Genomic DNA, 16,652 nt, shown 5'->3' on the forward strand with positions numbered 1-16,652 from the left:
GGTGATTGCAGCCATGAAATTAACAGACGCTTACTCCTTGGAAGGAAAGTTATGACCAACCTAGACAGCATATTCAAAAGCAGAGACATTACTTTGCCAACAAAGGTCCATCTAGTCAAGGCTATGGTTTTTCCTGTGGTCATGTATGGATGTGAGAGTTGGACTGTGAAGAAGGCTGAGAACCAAAGAATTGATGCTTTTGAACTGTGGTGTTGGAGAAGACTCTTGAGAGTCCCTTGGACTGCAAGGAGATCCAACCAGTCCATTCTGAAGGCGATCAGCAGTGGGATTTCTTTGGAAGGAATGATGCTAAAGCTGAAACTCCAGTCCTTTGCCCACCTCATGCGAAGAGTTGACTCATTGGAAAAGACTCTGATGCTGGGAGGGATTGGGGGCAGGAGGAGAAGGGGATGACAGAGGATGAGATGGCTGGATGGCATCACTGACTCGATGGACGTGAGTCTGAGTGAACTCCGGGAGTTGGTGATGGACAGGGAGGCCTGGCATGCTGGGATTCATGGGGTCGCAAAGAGTCGGACACGACTGAGCGACTGATCTGATCTGATCTGATCTGATAGCATAACAGATGCATTCAAGCTGCTTTTTCTTAATTTACCCTGTATGTGATAGATTTCTTTTGCTAGTAATTAAAATATTCCTGATTAAGATAACACATAATTTGCCTTTCACTATTAGATCAACTTTGGGATTATAGTGTTCTAATATACTACCACATTATATTAATTGAGAACATTCATAAAGCAAAATGTGCCCGTTTTTGAGGAACATACTTTGCATGGTTCTTTTATTTAAAAAATTATTACAGATAGAAGTTTAATCATCATATAACAAATGTAGCCAAGTGAAGTGAAGTCACTCAGTTGTATCCAACTCTTTGTGACCCCATGGACTGTAGCCTACCAGGCTCCTCTGTCCATGGGATTTTCCAGGCTAGAATACTGGAGTAGGTTGCCATTTCCTTCTCCAGACCTTCCCGACCCAGTGATCGAACCCAGGTCTCCCACATTGTAGGCAGATGCTTTACTGTCTGAGCCACCAGGGAAGTCTTAAATTATGGTATAAAGAAACTTTTTAAAAATAGACAAAAGTAGTTTAAAAATTTTAGACATTATAAACCTATTTCTTAATGCTAATATTGTAAATTTTTTCATAGTACCCTAAAGACTTCTTGTAGATAACATTCTGTGGCCATAGCTCACTTTCACAATTACCCTGAATATAGCTGACTTCTAGTTAGTTCCATAACCAATTAACATTTTGTAGAATTGGCAAGCTCATCACTTATCCTTTCATTTAGAGATAAAACACCTTTTATTTATTTCAAGGAAATGGCAACCCACTCCAGTATTCTTGCCTGGAGAATCCCAGGGACGGCGGAGCCTGGTAGGCTGCCGTCTATGAGGTCGCACAGAGTCGGACACGACTGAAGTGACTTAGCAGCAACAGTAACACAGAAATACCTACATTAAGCTCAAGTAGGAGAAATAAAATGGAAAAAATCCAAAAACCACAATTTGAGGTTGGTTAGAAGCTTGTCCAGATGACCTTTAACATAGTGTTGGGAAAGTATAGATGCTTATCTTGGAATCAGCAAACAAATTATGCTCATGGTAAAATTATAAATTTCTGACTTCACAGGTTTGTTCTATATGTCCATTGAAGTATAAGCTCAAGAATAAGAGGTAAAAAGATTTCAAATATGAAACCTGTTTGTTTAGCTTCTCTCAGCATGAGTTTCTCAGTCTGTGAGGTGGTAATAAAATACGAACCTCACAGGTTATCAAAAAGGAAATGAAATAACATATATAAAAGTCTTACACAATGTCTAACACAAAACATAACAAATATAGTTACTTCCAGATGGTAACAGAGACCATAGGACCAATCTCTGCAGTTGTCATTATGCAAGTGTAGTGAAACGGAACATGAAAGACTGTTGTAATTTCAGTCTAATAACCAATATTTATGGAAATGCAAATATTTATGGAAATATATGGCATGTTTTTCTCTTTGAAACATTTTTTTAGGTCATCTTTAACCACTAAATGTGTCAGTAACCTCTTGTCTATTGCAAAATTTAATCTGTATTATCAGTAAAAAAAAAAAAAAAAAGATATTTATCCTTCTTATGCACATAAGAAATTCGTGTATGTGACACTTGAGGGTATAGTCATAAGTGGGGTCACGTGAATGTTGTCACATAAAAGTTTTCTATCCTAACCATTGAGATCCTGGCATTAATCTAGATTGTAGATCTTAAATTTGTGTTCATTGAAAATTCACCAAGTAAAAGATAGTTCAATACAGTTTCCATTTTTAGTATCAGTCTCTATTTTAATTATGGGTAAGATAAATAATAGGAATAAAGCAGCATGAGTCGAAGCATAGTAATTATGCATATTCCTTGTGAAAAACAGAACTGAAAACTTATGAATAAAGTTGACACCTGCCTAAAAAATTGCTTGAATCTGGCTGGTATAAAATATAGTTAAAACTATTGCTATGAAATCACCCTAACTTTAATATTTTGGTATGTTTTCTTTCTACTGGAGTAACAACACACCTTGAAAGCATGCTTCATTTATCCTTACCTCTTGGTATAGATGAGACCTCCTTTTCCATTTTTGGAACACTTTGCAGAAGTGTATGCCATATTAGAAATTTATTAGATTTCATCAGAAGACAGGTGGTTATGAATTTTTGTTTCCAAAAAGGAGACCTGAGGGATATTCCATATTAAAGGTGTTATTCCCTTTTGGTAGAAACATGCAAATGACTGTTTTTACTAAAAAAAAAAAAAAAAATCTATAAAACATTTCCTCTCTTATTGTTTCCCTTGGGAATAACAGTTCCCTATTATTCATAATTGCAAAGGCAAATTGAAATTTGATGTTTATGTTCATGGGAATAAGATACATGGGGACATTTTAAGGATATCAAGCCTAGAAAAATCTACTTTTTATTTGGAATTCATACTTATATACATAACATTAATTGGACCAACATAAAGGCTACCTTACAGAGGAGTCTGATGGGATACAGTCCACAGGGTCACAAAGAGATGGACATGACTAAAATAACTTAGCACACATAAAGGCTAATTCAAATTTGGCTCTGTTATTCATCTTCTGAGGGACAAAGATTGGGAAGTAAATTTAACCAGCAGAGCAATTGAACCTTCATTGAAATTATGATACAGTTGAAGAATAAAGACATATATGCATAGAGAAACAATTTGTGAAGTAAAACATCTTTAAATAGATAAGCTATTGCCATCATAAGGTAGAAAATGTGTGAAACAGGAATGATCTGTACTTCCAGTTAAAGTGACAGTGAATGACAGCAAAAAAAATCATGACTCTCTGTGCAAGGCTGACTGTTTCTGTGATGCCCTAGTCTTTATTGATCTTTATTGATCTAAACTACAATAACTTTATTGTAGTTAGCCAGTGTTAACACTGATAGACACACCTATAATACTGAGAGAGAACTTTTGAATCTACTCCAGTCCACATATGATGCTGGAACTAGGACATCTTCTCTCCCTAGTCAAATTTCACTGGGAAAAACATCACACAAGTGCTGAAATACATGAGTCATCTAACTGCTTCTGATGAATTGGTAAACTTCACCCACCTGTATCATCAACATGTAGGCATTCTGTGCCACCACACATTCTCCACAAGAAATGATTGCCTGGAGTTAGGGGGGAAAAAAAATGAAAGTGTTGGTCTCTCACTTGAGTCCGACTCTTTGTGAGTCTGTAGCCAATGGACTGTAGCCCACCAGGCTCCTCCGTTCATGGAATTCCCCGGGCAAGAATACTGGAGTGGGTTGCCATTCCCTTCTCCAGGGATTGTCCCAACCCAGGGATCAAACCCGGCTCTCCTGCATTGCAGGCAGATTCTTTACTGTCTGAGCCATAGGAGTTGCCAAATGAATAACTGCACCATGATGAGACACTGCTATTTGAACACTGCCAAGGTGAGGGGTAAAAAATGAGGAACAGTAGTGAAAGGTAAGTGAAGGCTGCGATATATTAGCAATTTCACCTAGGAATTCAGGTGGGCCAGCAGAATTGGCCTTTAATAGAGGGATTGCGACTACTTTCAATCCTTACTTCTCTAACCTCTTTTTCCCCCAGCCTCTAACACACCCTAGGCAAACAGACACATGGCTATATGTGCTTGGCAACTTGCTACTCATTTCATTGTTCAGTGGTTCTGGAAGGGCACAGAATGCAACTCTAGCCTGGAAACATTTGGAAAAAATAATACTATTCATAATATATCTTTGTTTCTTCCTCTGAGTGATGGTTGAAGGTGACTTTCCTGACTGCTGTTAGCAATTTTCCAAAATTAAATACCATATTTTTTGCATGTGATAGGCACAGCTGTGTCTGTTACCAAGGGCAAGCCCACCTGCACACCATTCTGTGTTCATTTAATATACTGAGAACATTATTTAGAACCCAGTTTCATGGGGGAAAAAATTTCAAATTGTGAGAACCAATTTTGTGGATGATGAATTCTTGAGTTCCACATTGAGTTGTGAAAAGGGCAAATTCATTTGTTTCCAGTAGGAGTAATATAGGCCTCACCAAAATCTTAGCCATGAAGCAAGTGGGATCTCTGTCTACATTTGTTAGCTTTGTGTGTATATGTTTATGAAGCTAGTTTTTAATTTTTTATGTTTATTTTTTTATTTGGCTATGCAGAGTCTTAGTTATAGCATATGGAATAGAGTTCCTTGATCAGGCATCAAACCCAGGTTTCTTCCCTTGTGAGTGTGGAGTCTTAACCACTGGACCACCAGGAAAGTTCCTGAATTAAATTTTTGAAAACTCCATGGTATTCTAAGTCTGATAAACATGAATAGAAAGTGGAAAGACCAAGTTTAGAGACTGGTGTGAAAGTTCTAATTCTGGTATTTGATCAGGTGACTCCATTTCTCAAAGTCTCTATTATTTTGGTGCCAATTGCAGTGGCATAGTAGATTAAGTCCACAGTCATCTAGGACTCTAAAAAAGTTCTACAATTTGTGGAATGTGGAAGTAGAGTATGTGATCTTTCCCAATTGAAATAATTTATCGCTCAACTACAATGAGATATCACCTCACACTAGTCAGAATGGCCATCGTCAAAAAGTCTACAAACAATAAATGCTGGAGAGGGTGTGGAGAAAAGGGAACCCTCTTGCATTATTGGTGGAAATGTAAATTGATACAGATACAGCCACTATGGAAGACAGTACAGAGATTCCTTAAAAACCTAGGAATAAAACCACCATAAGGCCCAGCAATCCCACTCCTAGGCATATACCCTGAAGAAACCAAAATTGAAAAAGACACATGTACCCCAATGTTCATTGCAGCACTATTTAAAACAGCTAGAAAATGGAAGCAACCTAGATATTCATCGACAGATGATGGATAAAGCAGCTGTGGTACACATATTCAATGGAATATTACTCAGCCATAAAAAGGAACACATTTGAGTCAGTTCTAATGAGGTGGATGAATGTAGAGCCTATTAGGCAGAGTGGAGTAAGTCAGAAAGAGAAAGATAAATATCATATACTAACACATATACATGGAATCTAGAAAGATGGTACCAGTGAATTTATTTGCAGGGCAGCAATGGAGAAATAGACATAGAGAACAGACTTCTGGACACAGCAGGGGTGGAAGGAGGAGATGGTGAGATGTATGGAGAGAGTAACATGGAAACTTACATTACCACATGTAAAATAGATAACCAATGGGAATTTGCCATATGACTCAGGAAACTCAAAGAGGGGCTCTGTAACAACCTATAGGGGTGGGAAGGGGACGGGGATGGGAGTGAGGTTCAAGAGGGAGGGGACATAGGTTTACCCATGACTGTTTAAAAATTTTTTTAAAAGATTATATCTCTCCAGGCAAAATTAATTTCATATTTAAGGTGACAATGGTTGCTTCTTGTTATTTATAAGGGACTGCAATTTCCAAAGTGTGTCCATTGGGACGCTCATCTCTCAAGGTGTTCTACAAAAGCAGACGTTTCCGTGGTAACTACATTTGGCATGCTCCACACTTTCCCGCATCCTGGAGGAGTCATAAATCGCATTAGCATTTAAAGACGTTCAGAAATCCCACAGAAAAGAAAAAAATTTAACTCTGTTTGACCCTATCTTTCTCAAACTTAGTTGACCGTAAGTGTGGGGTCATCTTTCCTTTTTTGACATCTTTCCTTTGCCCCTCAGATTTACTCTTCCACCTTCTCCACACGGCTCTGTGGGTTGTAACACTGGATTTCCTTTCCACTGTCCTGAAGTTGTGCAGCAGGGAAGAGCACAGTCATTGAAAGTTCTGTTTGTTGTTGTTAGAGAAGAACTAAGAGCTCTTTACTGTCTATGTTCTCTTGTAGAAGTCATGGTGAAAATTTCTTTTTCTTTCTGGCATGCAGGATATTTCTTTAACACAAGTGTGCCTTTATATTAAGTCTTATCACTTCCTGGCAGCAACTGGTTCACAACCCTGCTGAATGCGCAATGGTTTCCCAGAAAGACATCCCTCTAAGAGTATGTTGTCTCAAATGTGGCAAAAATTGCTTTTTATACTATATCAGGGATCAAGTGCTTTTAAGGACTGTTTCTTGCTTCCCTGATAATGTTCACAAGAAGAGTAAACTAAATGTTTCATTTTTCCAGGTTCTGAAACATACCCATTTGTAGTACTCCCGAATGAACGTAACAAACAAGTCAGTCCTGAAAACCTCAAGTGTCTGGACATGGAAAGGACTATAGAGGGAAAGGCAACTCATTTCTGAAGTAGTAGTTACCTATGATCTTACCCCTTTGCATGCTAAGGGCAGGAGAAAGGCATTGAACTGTCCCCCACCCTTGCCTTTTACAGTTGGCCTGGTGTGTGAAGAAAGGAATAAGGATAAGGGACAAGGTGCCAGAGAAAAGTCCCAAAGACACCTGCATTCCCTTGGATTGCCATGATAGGAACATCATGGTTTCTCAAGAACCAGGTTTATTCTACAGAAGTTTTGTTGTTGTTTACTCACTAAGTCGTGTCTGACTCTTTGAGACACCATGGACTGCACCACACCAGGCTTCCCTGTCCTTCACCATCTCCCAGAATTTCTAAAATTCATATTCATGTTATGGCTTAAATTATCTTATCAGTATTCCATAAGGACCATACCCACTGAGAAAAGGAGCCCCGGAAACAAGAGCCTGGAGGGTAGATTCTTTGGGGGCCAAGAGTATGTTACAGAGTGCTGCTGGGGACTTGGAGACAGGAGTGCATAGTTTTCATAATTTGATTGCACCACAAAAATACTCATCACTGAGATTGATTTTTCTCTAAAACTGAATGAAAAAAGGTGTCTGCTTTAGGCAGATGGAGGGAGAGGCTACTCTAGACCCAGAATGTTAGATGCAGATTTACCATGTAGCAAGAGTCATGCGTGTACATAGCTGCATTGAGATTTCTGGTGGGAATGGTCTACCTTATCGAAGATTGAAGTTTGGAGCCTGTTTGTATTAATAACATGGTTTAGTGTGATGTACTGTTGCAGACTGATTATGAGCCACTGGTCTAGAGTTTTCTAGAAGGGGAAAAAAATGTTCTTTATCTATAAATAACTCAATGTAAGAAATTAATCTCAAAAACAAGTACTAAAAAAAAAAGAGAGCAACAAACTTTCCTTCCTACGAAACATGTGTTTCTTTTCATATTTAATAAAATGATCTCTTTGGGTACCTAGAAAGTTTTCATTCAGGCTTCTTTATACTCTGTCACAGCAACTGTAATGCTTGCTATATTTGTCTTTTTAATGCAACAACTTCTTTACATTTTGGGTTAATTTTTTTCTACCTATTTACCATGTTCAACTTGTCTGCAATCTATCTGCATATCTATGCATGTATCTATTACACCAAAATCTTCTTTAGAAGTGTTGCTATCTAAATTTAATAATGTTTGTTAAATACACTTCATTTTTTCTTGACTTGTTCATGTCTTTTATCATAAATACAACTTGGAAATAGAAATTTATAGATAAAAGTTATAAACAGATTTACCATGCATTTTATAAAAGTATATATATAAATATATATGAAACTGATCTTATGTATACATATACATCCACATATGGGACTTTTGGTAAATTTCTTTTGGCTTTTTATTTTTATATGCAAACAAAAGAGCTGGTGATGATGGCATTTGAATCTGTTGTCTCTATTATAATCTCACAACTCTAAGCTTCCCACACAGTTGGAAATACCATTTATCTACAGAATTCCTCTGCTGGTGTGCTCCCAGGGAAGCAGAGAAAATAGCGAGTTCAGTGCCTTTAATGTTTCTGCTTTTTATGTTCATCATAGTGTCTACATTTAGCAAACACCCCCTCACATTAAAAGTTTCTTTATATTTAACCTTAGGAATTTCCTTTGGTAGGCCTTTCCTAAAAACTTGCCTCAGAATTACACAAATGCCTATTATTCTGAAAAAGATGGGAATACCAGACCACCTGATCTGCCTCTTGAGATTTTGTATGCAGGTCAGGAAGCAACAGTTAGAACTGGACATGGAACAACAGACTGGTTCCAAATAGGAAACGGAGTACGTCAAGGCTGTATATTGTCACCCTGCTTATTAAATTTCTATGCAGAGTAGAAACACTGGACTGGAAGAAACACAAGATGGAATCAAGATTGCCGGGAGAAATATCAATAACCTCAGATATGCAGATGACACCACCCTTATGGCAGAAAGTGAAGAGGAAATAAAAAGCCTCTTGATGAAAGTGAAAGAGGAGAGTGAAAAAGTTGGCTTAAAGCTCAACATTCAGAAAACAAAGATCATGGCATCCGGTCCCATCACTTCATGGGAAATAGATGGGGAAACAGTGGAAACAGTGTCAGACTTTATTTTTTGGGGCTCCAAAATCACTGCAGATGGTGACTGCAGCCATGAAATTAAAAGACACTTACTCCTTGGAAGGAAAGTTATGACCAACCTAGATAGCATATTCAAAAGCAGAGACACTACTTTGCCAACAAAGGTCCATCTAGTCAAGGCTATGGTTTATCCTGTGGTCATGTATGGATGTGAGAGTTAGACTGTGAAGAAGGCTGAGCGCCGAAGAATTGATGCTTTTGAACTGTGGTGTTGGAGAAGACTCTTGAGAGTCCCTTGGACTGCAAGGAGATCCAACCAGTCCATTCTGAAGGAGATCAGCCCTGGGATTTCTTTGGAAGGAATGATGCTCAAGCTGAAACTCCAGTCCTTTGGCCACCTCATGCGAAAAGTTGACTCATTGGAAAAGACTCTGATGCTGGGAGGGATTGGGGGCAGGAGGAGAAGGGGACAACAGAGGATGAGATGGCTGGATGGCATCACTGGCTCGATGGACGTGAGTCTGGGTGAACTCTGGGAGTTGGTGATGGACAGGGAGGCCTGGCATGCTGCGATTCATGGGGTCGCAAAGAGTCGGACACAACTGAGCGACTGAACTGAACTGAACCATTTATTCCTGTTTTTCTTTCCTTTCCTTTTTTTCATTCTTAATTTTCAGCTGAAAGTATATGCTTCCTGTAAACTGCACAGTTGTAATTGGCATATATTACAGATGGCAGAAATAAATTTTGATACAATTCATATATTGTTCTTATATGTGGTGAAGTGACAGCCTTTCACAAATCATGTGCCCAAAATTCCCCAGAGAATCTCATATCTATTATTAATTTCATGCTTTGTGAAACTTAGTGTTCCCTATCTCTCATTTTTAGGAGGATATTTTTAGTCCACCAGTATTATCCATGCCCTTTGGATCAACCAGGAGTTCATCTAAGACTTCTCCTGGGTAAATGACACGCTCATATGTGACTATATAATTGAATTTTGACTTATGCAAAAAGAAAGAAGTTGTAAAGTAGATAAGAGAAAAAGTACTGTAAATAGATATTTAAAAGAAGGGAACAGATGGCCTCTTTGTGAATATGTTCAGATACAGCCAAAATATGGCAAACAGATGGTTTACACGTATGGGTAGGTTGGTGATGGAGCCTAGAGTTTGTGGAGTAGAATGGACAGAGCTCTGACATTTCCTAAAACACTGAAATTTGTATCATCAGAGGAAAGCATTACAGACTACATGAACACACAGACAACCTATTAAAAATGCAGCCCATGCCATTTCATCTTCCTGGAAACCTCCATTTGCATTTCATCATTCCATCAATAAGTAACTTAAACTAAACTGTTGAGGAAGATAATTTTAAATGTGAGGATGATAGTGCAGATGAAATACAAATACCTCAACTTGTTCACCCCTATTTAGTGCTGACTTATTAGATTTACTTCTTTTCACTATTGGCTTATCCTTGTTTATTTTGCAAGTCAAATCTTAAGAACATTCAAAGTACACCAGCTTATTTCCCATACATATGTTGCTAGTTATTTCTACTTAGAAGGGACTATAGATATACACATACACTGTGTGTGTGTGTGTGTGTGTGTGTGTGTGTGTGTGTGTGTGTATATATATATATATGTTAGAACAAAGGGTCAGTGATCTCTCTCCTATCTTAGGCAGCACTTTCTGTGTTAGATAATTCTTCAAACAGACAAACATATTTCTTTTTTTAAAAAATTATACAAGCAGTGCTTAAATGCAACAGCTTAAACAATGCAGAATTATATAGATTGAAAAGTGTCCCCCTACATCATTGTTGTTACTCAGTCGCTCAGTCATGTCCGATGCTTTGTGACCCCATAGGCTGCAGCAGGCCAGGCTTCCCTGTCCTTCACATCTCCCAGAGCTTTCTGAAACTCTTGTCCATTGAGTTGGTGATGCCATCCAACCATCTCATCCTCTGTCGTCCCATTCTCTTCCTGCCTTTAATCTTTCCCAATATCAGGGTCTTTTCCAATGAGTCAGCTCCTTCCTATTTAAAATCTGTATTCTAATCTTTTATGGTAACCACCATTACCATTACAGTACATATTTTATTCTGTCATTTTCTATTAAGTTATATATATGTATATGCCTCCAAATTCACATATATGAATTTTATTAAATTCTTATATGAATTTTATTAAATCCTAAATTCAATCATTTCCATTCATGGGATGTTTTTCCTTTAAACAAATCTTAGAATCAGACATAAAAATCAAACTCATTTTCAGAAAGTTTGCATATTTCATAAAATGAAAGAATTACAGTCTTTATGGAATATCTGACATAAATCTATTTAAGAAAATTTATTACCAAGCACACTTCCTTGAGCAAACATGAACAGAAGAATTTATGATCACATGTGGAAAATGAAAGCAGAATTTCTGGATAAATACCAAAACTATAACTCTTAACTTCTTTCCATGGCTAGATTGGCCTTTTTCATTTCAGTTTCTCTCGGTTTTTGTGTAATGTGAAAAAATGATATTCAGAAATAGAAAGTGGTCACATGGAAAAAGACTTGCAGTTGACAGAGTCCTACCTAATGAGCAGCTGTGGTTGTACTCGTGTCTTCTATTGAAATGCTTACTCATCTACAAGGAATTTGAATCATATGGGACACATTTTTAAAAGTTACATTTTTTCCCCTAAGAACTAATCTGTGTATTCATGCATGTAATTTGCCCAACTGAGGCAAAAAGATTGATACTCAATAGATTGATACTGTTCTGTGCCCGCACCCCCCCCCCAACTTGAATATATATTCCCCTGGGAACTTGCTACATTAATTGGACATAGTGATTAAAATCACCAGATTTTATTTCAGTTTTACTTTACTTGACCTTTGGAGGCACAGCTTTCCTTTTACCTGTCCATCCTTCTGGCTTCTTCCTAGCTACTGTCCCATATTTTTTTTCTATTAATCTCCATATTATCCATGGTCTTTATGGTGCCAGTCCTCTGTTATTAATTTCTCTGGGTTCTAAAAAAGAGCAGATTTATCTTTGGTTTCATTTAGATATGCTTTGTCCCTAAGTAACACAACTCTTGAAAAGATAGATTTGGTTGATTTATTTGAAAATGAAATCATAATTCTTTGCAGTAAACATGCCTGATTCTCATTCTTATTGCTCCTTTATTTCAGAAGATTCCAATTGGATTCTAAAACAAATCTCAGATGTGATGGATATTTTAGGGAGTGTCTGCTTTGGATCAACCACAATGCCAAAAACTTTCACAATGCATTGTTTTGCTAGTAAAACTTAGTAAATGTATGAAGGTGAAACTGTTAAATGATAGCTATGTTTTATATCAGAGGAAGAAGAAACAGCTCATATCTTAAGTCTAAATCTATATAAAAAATAATACCAATATTTTATATATACATACTGGTTTCCAATTTTAAAATACTTCTATATATTAGCTCAAGTGATAGGAATGACAATATGGTGGAATGTTAATATTTTAATTTTTAAAAAAGACAAAAGTAGTACTCTTCAGATGCTCTTGGACTACCATTGTCCCATAGCTACCTCCCCTAGCATTCTGCTGTTTTTCTCCTCTCTAACAGACTATGAACCATTTCATAGTTTTAAATGCCTTAGTCCCAGAGTGTCAGTAAACAACCGAAGCGGCAACTGTTCCCTACTTATTGATGTGTATAAGATGAATCAGTTTTACAACTTTTTCAAACTTCTTTGTAGTTTTCTTCAGTAAATCATGAAAGGAAGCATATGTGGCTTTTTTGCCCAAATAGTTGTATATTCATCAAGTTGACTTATTTTCAGTGGATACTGTGTTTACACATTCAACGTCTTTGTTAAATGAATGAATATAGGACTTCTATAGTGTTTGAATCATTTTGTTGATTTCTAACTGACCTGTCTATGTGTTATCATATTTGTTAAATATTCATTTGAATATAGATACATATTTCCTGAATAAACACTTCGATTTAAAACTTTGTGCACTGGAGGAAAAAATGAATGTGCTTTAATATTCATTTAATATTCATTCATTCAAATGTGCCTGAAAAATCCACCCCAATATTCACATGGACAGAGGAGCCTGATGGGCTACAGTTCATGGGGTTGCAAAGAGTCAGACATGACTGAGCGACTGAATATACTGATATACTTCATGCCAGTATAAAGTCTAATAGCTACATTACATACTTTTGCATTCTACTGATGAACTATAGTTCGATTCAAAATTTTACCATTATTGAACTTCATAGTTTTTTTTTTTAACAGCAGGGGCTCCTCAAAGTTTTGCATTTTCATAAAAGGGTGCTATGTGCAGTTTCTTCTTTCTTTGCTTGTTTGTAGCTCCTCATATGAACAGTTCTTATCTGTTTAACCTCTACAAACTTGGGTGTGACTGAAGTATTTATAAATTAACAGCAGTGGTACTATCATACAAGCTTTTAGGGAAGAATACATTTTCTATCCTTAGTACTTGTTTCATTTCCTCTTTTGTGGTCTTTAAAAAATGCTCTCAAAAAAACAAACACTCGGTCAATATATTTAAAAACACTATACATTTTGTTGAAATACCACTTCTGAATGGTGCTAGGGGCAGTTTTAGAGAGCTGGGACTTCTATTCAGTCAGAATAGTTGGCCTCCATTTCCTTAATTGTGGTTCCCACACCAGTAGAATGTCCTGCTTCTTTTGATACATTTATTAACCACGAGTTGAATCGTTTTGTTTCTGAAATCTATCGGTTTCTTTTGCGTGAATAAACTACAATAAAGTCAATTTTAAATTTGCTGTCCTAACATACATGCTGTATAACAGAGTAGTTTTTCCCTGTCACATGAAGTATCCCTTTTGCAAGTATCATTGATGTTTTTCTTGGGAATTCCTTACTTTACCACAGGCTTTATTTATTATTTCATATTCTATTTTTGGTGGTCATTTTTTCTTCTTTTATATTTTAATTATGATTTTTTTAAAAAAAAGAATTTCTCCAGAGTGAATATCTTTGGTAGATTTCTTTAATGTCTCCTTTTTTTGTATGTGTTCATTGTTTTATTTAGATATAACATTTCCCACCCTTACTTTGCCAATAAGTTTTTAAATTTATCACTGATGCTTAATATTTTTCTTCATTATATAATTATTTTTCTTGAGTTTTCTTAGGAAGTGGCAAAGTATACTCATTAATATGAATATTCCATGTCTTTTGATTTCACTAACATTTATGCTTCTTAATAATTTTCTTTTCCTATATCACTGGCAGTCGCATAAAACCAGACATCTGTTTCTTTGCACTATCAGCATATTTAGGCATTGACAGAACAGTTTGATTGAAATTTTTCTAAATATGATCACAGTACTTTATAGATTTTCATCTTTTTTTATAACAACATAAATATGGATTACATTTGCCCTTTAATCAAGTGTTTGTGATTTAGGAAGTCTTACCAAGATCACACAGTTCTGAGGAAAGATTGCATTTCTCAGGCTATTATAGAAAAAAGGAAGTTAAACTATTGGGAGGAAGAAAAAATGTCTTCCATACCCAATGTCTTGTACATTCTTCATGGTTTCCAGGATTTTCTTAACCTTTAAAATGGGAATATTACTTTTTCTACCAAGCTGCAAGAGAGGGTCGTTAGGAGAATCAGATGAAATAATATGTTAAACATTTTACTTCATGGCTTATCTACTCATTTAAGTTCAGTTCAGTCACTTAGTCATGTCCGACTCTTTGTGACCCCATAGATTGCAGCACATCAGGCTTCCCTGTTCATCACCAACTCCTGGAACTTGCTCAAGCTCATGTCCATCAAGTCAGTGACGTCATCCAACCATCTCATCCTCTGTTGTTCCCTTCTCCTCCCAATTTCAATCTTACCCACCATCAGGGTCTTTTCCAATGAATCAGTTCTTCACATCAGGTGGCCAAAGTATTGTAGCTTCAGCATCACTCTTTCCAATGAATATTCAGGACTGATTTCCTTTAGGATTGACTGGTTGGATCTCCCTACAGTCCAAGGGACTCTCAAGAGTCTTCTCCAGTACCACAGTTCAAAAGCATCAATTCTTTGGTACTCAGCTTTCTTTATAGTCCAACTCTCACATCTATACATGACTACTGGAAAAACCATAGCTTTGACTTAGATGGACCTTTGTTGGCAAAGTACTGTCTCTGCTTTTTAATATACTGTCTAAGATGGTCATAGCTTTTCTTCCAAGGAGCAAGTGTCTTTTAATTTCATGGCTGCAGTCACCATCTTCAGTGAGTTTGGGGCCCCCCAAAATAAAGTCTTTCACTGTTTCCACTCTTTCCCCATTTATTTGCCATGAAGTGATGGGACTGGATGTTTGTCCCCAACCCTTCACCAGGCCACTGCCAATCCATGCCTCTGCTGGAGACTCCTGGACACACACGGCCAACTCTGGGTCAGTCTCTTGTGGTCAATGCTCCATTTTCCTGGGTTCTGGCGTGCAAAAGGTTTTGTTTGTGCCCTTTAAGAGTCTGTTTCCCCAGTCCTGTGTAAGTTCTGGTGGCTCTATGGTAGGGTTAATGGCAATCTCCTCCAAGAGGGCTTATGCCATACCGAGGTATGCTACATGATTTTTTGCTATTAGTCATTAAGATGTGTCCGACTCTTTGAGACCCCCCCCATACACTATAGCCCACTAGAGTCCTCTGTCCATGGGATTTCCCAGGCAAGAATACTGGAGTGGGTTGCCATTCCCTTCTCCAGGGGATCTTCCCAACCAAGGGATGAAACCTGCATCTCCTGCATTATAGGCAGATTCTTTACCACTGAGCCATAGGGGAAGCAGTAATAAGATTATTTTTTGTATGTAATACATATTATGTGATAGAATTTCATAGAACTACATCATATATATGCATATATGTATATATAATCATTATCTTACAATGAAAACACAAAAATGCAACAGTGGTGCCTATAGGTTTTGAGATTTGATTTGTTACATTGGTGGTCTTTAATGGTTTCTCCAGCCCATGATGAAGTACACAGTGAGTGGAAAAACAAATGTCATCCATTCTTTTGACAGAGTACCCAGGCTTCTGTAAATCTGGGGAAACTCTTCAATCATTACTGGCTTTCTAATTCCCCTTCAGCTATTGTCATATAACAGTTTCTTCCAAAGAATTGTTCACATTAGTTTCTATAAGTTAAAACGGCTTTGGATTTTGTCTTGCTTTCAGTGTGAACTACTCTATGGATCAGAGGTTAATTACCAGCAGTTTTCCTAAAAACACACTGAAAATAAATTTGAGGAAAAGACTCCACTTAATACAACAGATATTTGTTGTTGTTGTTGTTGTTGTTTGTCATACAAAGTGATCACTTTGAATCATATTTCTCACCACTCAATTAGCCAGATATTTTGATGTGCTCTATAAATAACTCAATTTTAATATGGCCCCCAAAAAAAATCTCTAAATTTTTTTCTCCCTCCAAACTGTTCTTTCCATTATTTTTAAGTATGCTTGTTTAATATCTATTCACTATTTATAGTTTAAAATCTTAGAATTATCATTGACTAATTTCTTTATTCATTCTCCTAAATCCTTTTGATTCTACTTTCTAATGCTTCTCAAATCAGATCTCTCCCTGTCCTGCCCTTAGTCACTGCTTTATTTTAGATAAACTACATTCACTGGATCATCGAAAAAGCAAAAGGGTTCCAGA

The 16,652-nt window shown here is 37.0% G+C and overlaps 1 protein-coding gene across 5 annotated transcripts in view; it reads left to right on the plus strand.

The window, feature by feature from the left end:
- Window positions 1-16,652, plus strand: part of LOC123330956 — a 185,916-nt gene that overhangs the window by 106,457 nt on the left and 62,807 nt on the right. For 2 of the 5 annotated variants that reach the window (XM_044933711.2, XM_044933708.2), the window contains one exon: window positions 6,712-8,601. The exons of the other annotated variants lie outside the window; for them this stretch is intronic. In XM_044933711.2, the coding sequence (XP_044789646.1) occupies window positions 6,712-6,718 (7 nt within the window). In that variant the 3' untranslated portion in view covers window positions 6,719-8,601. Of the gene's footprint in view, window positions 1-6,711; window positions 8,602-16,652 lie in introns of those variants that run through there. 5 annotated transcript variants of the gene reach the window in all.

Source organism: Bubalus bubalis, chromosome 21 (assembly GCF_019923935.1).
Source record: "Bubalus bubalis isolate 160015118507 breed Murrah chromosome 21, NDDB_SH_1, whole genome shotgun sequence".
Taxonomy (NCBI): Eukaryota; Metazoa; Chordata; class Mammalia; order Artiodactyla; family Bovidae; genus Bubalus; species Bubalus bubalis.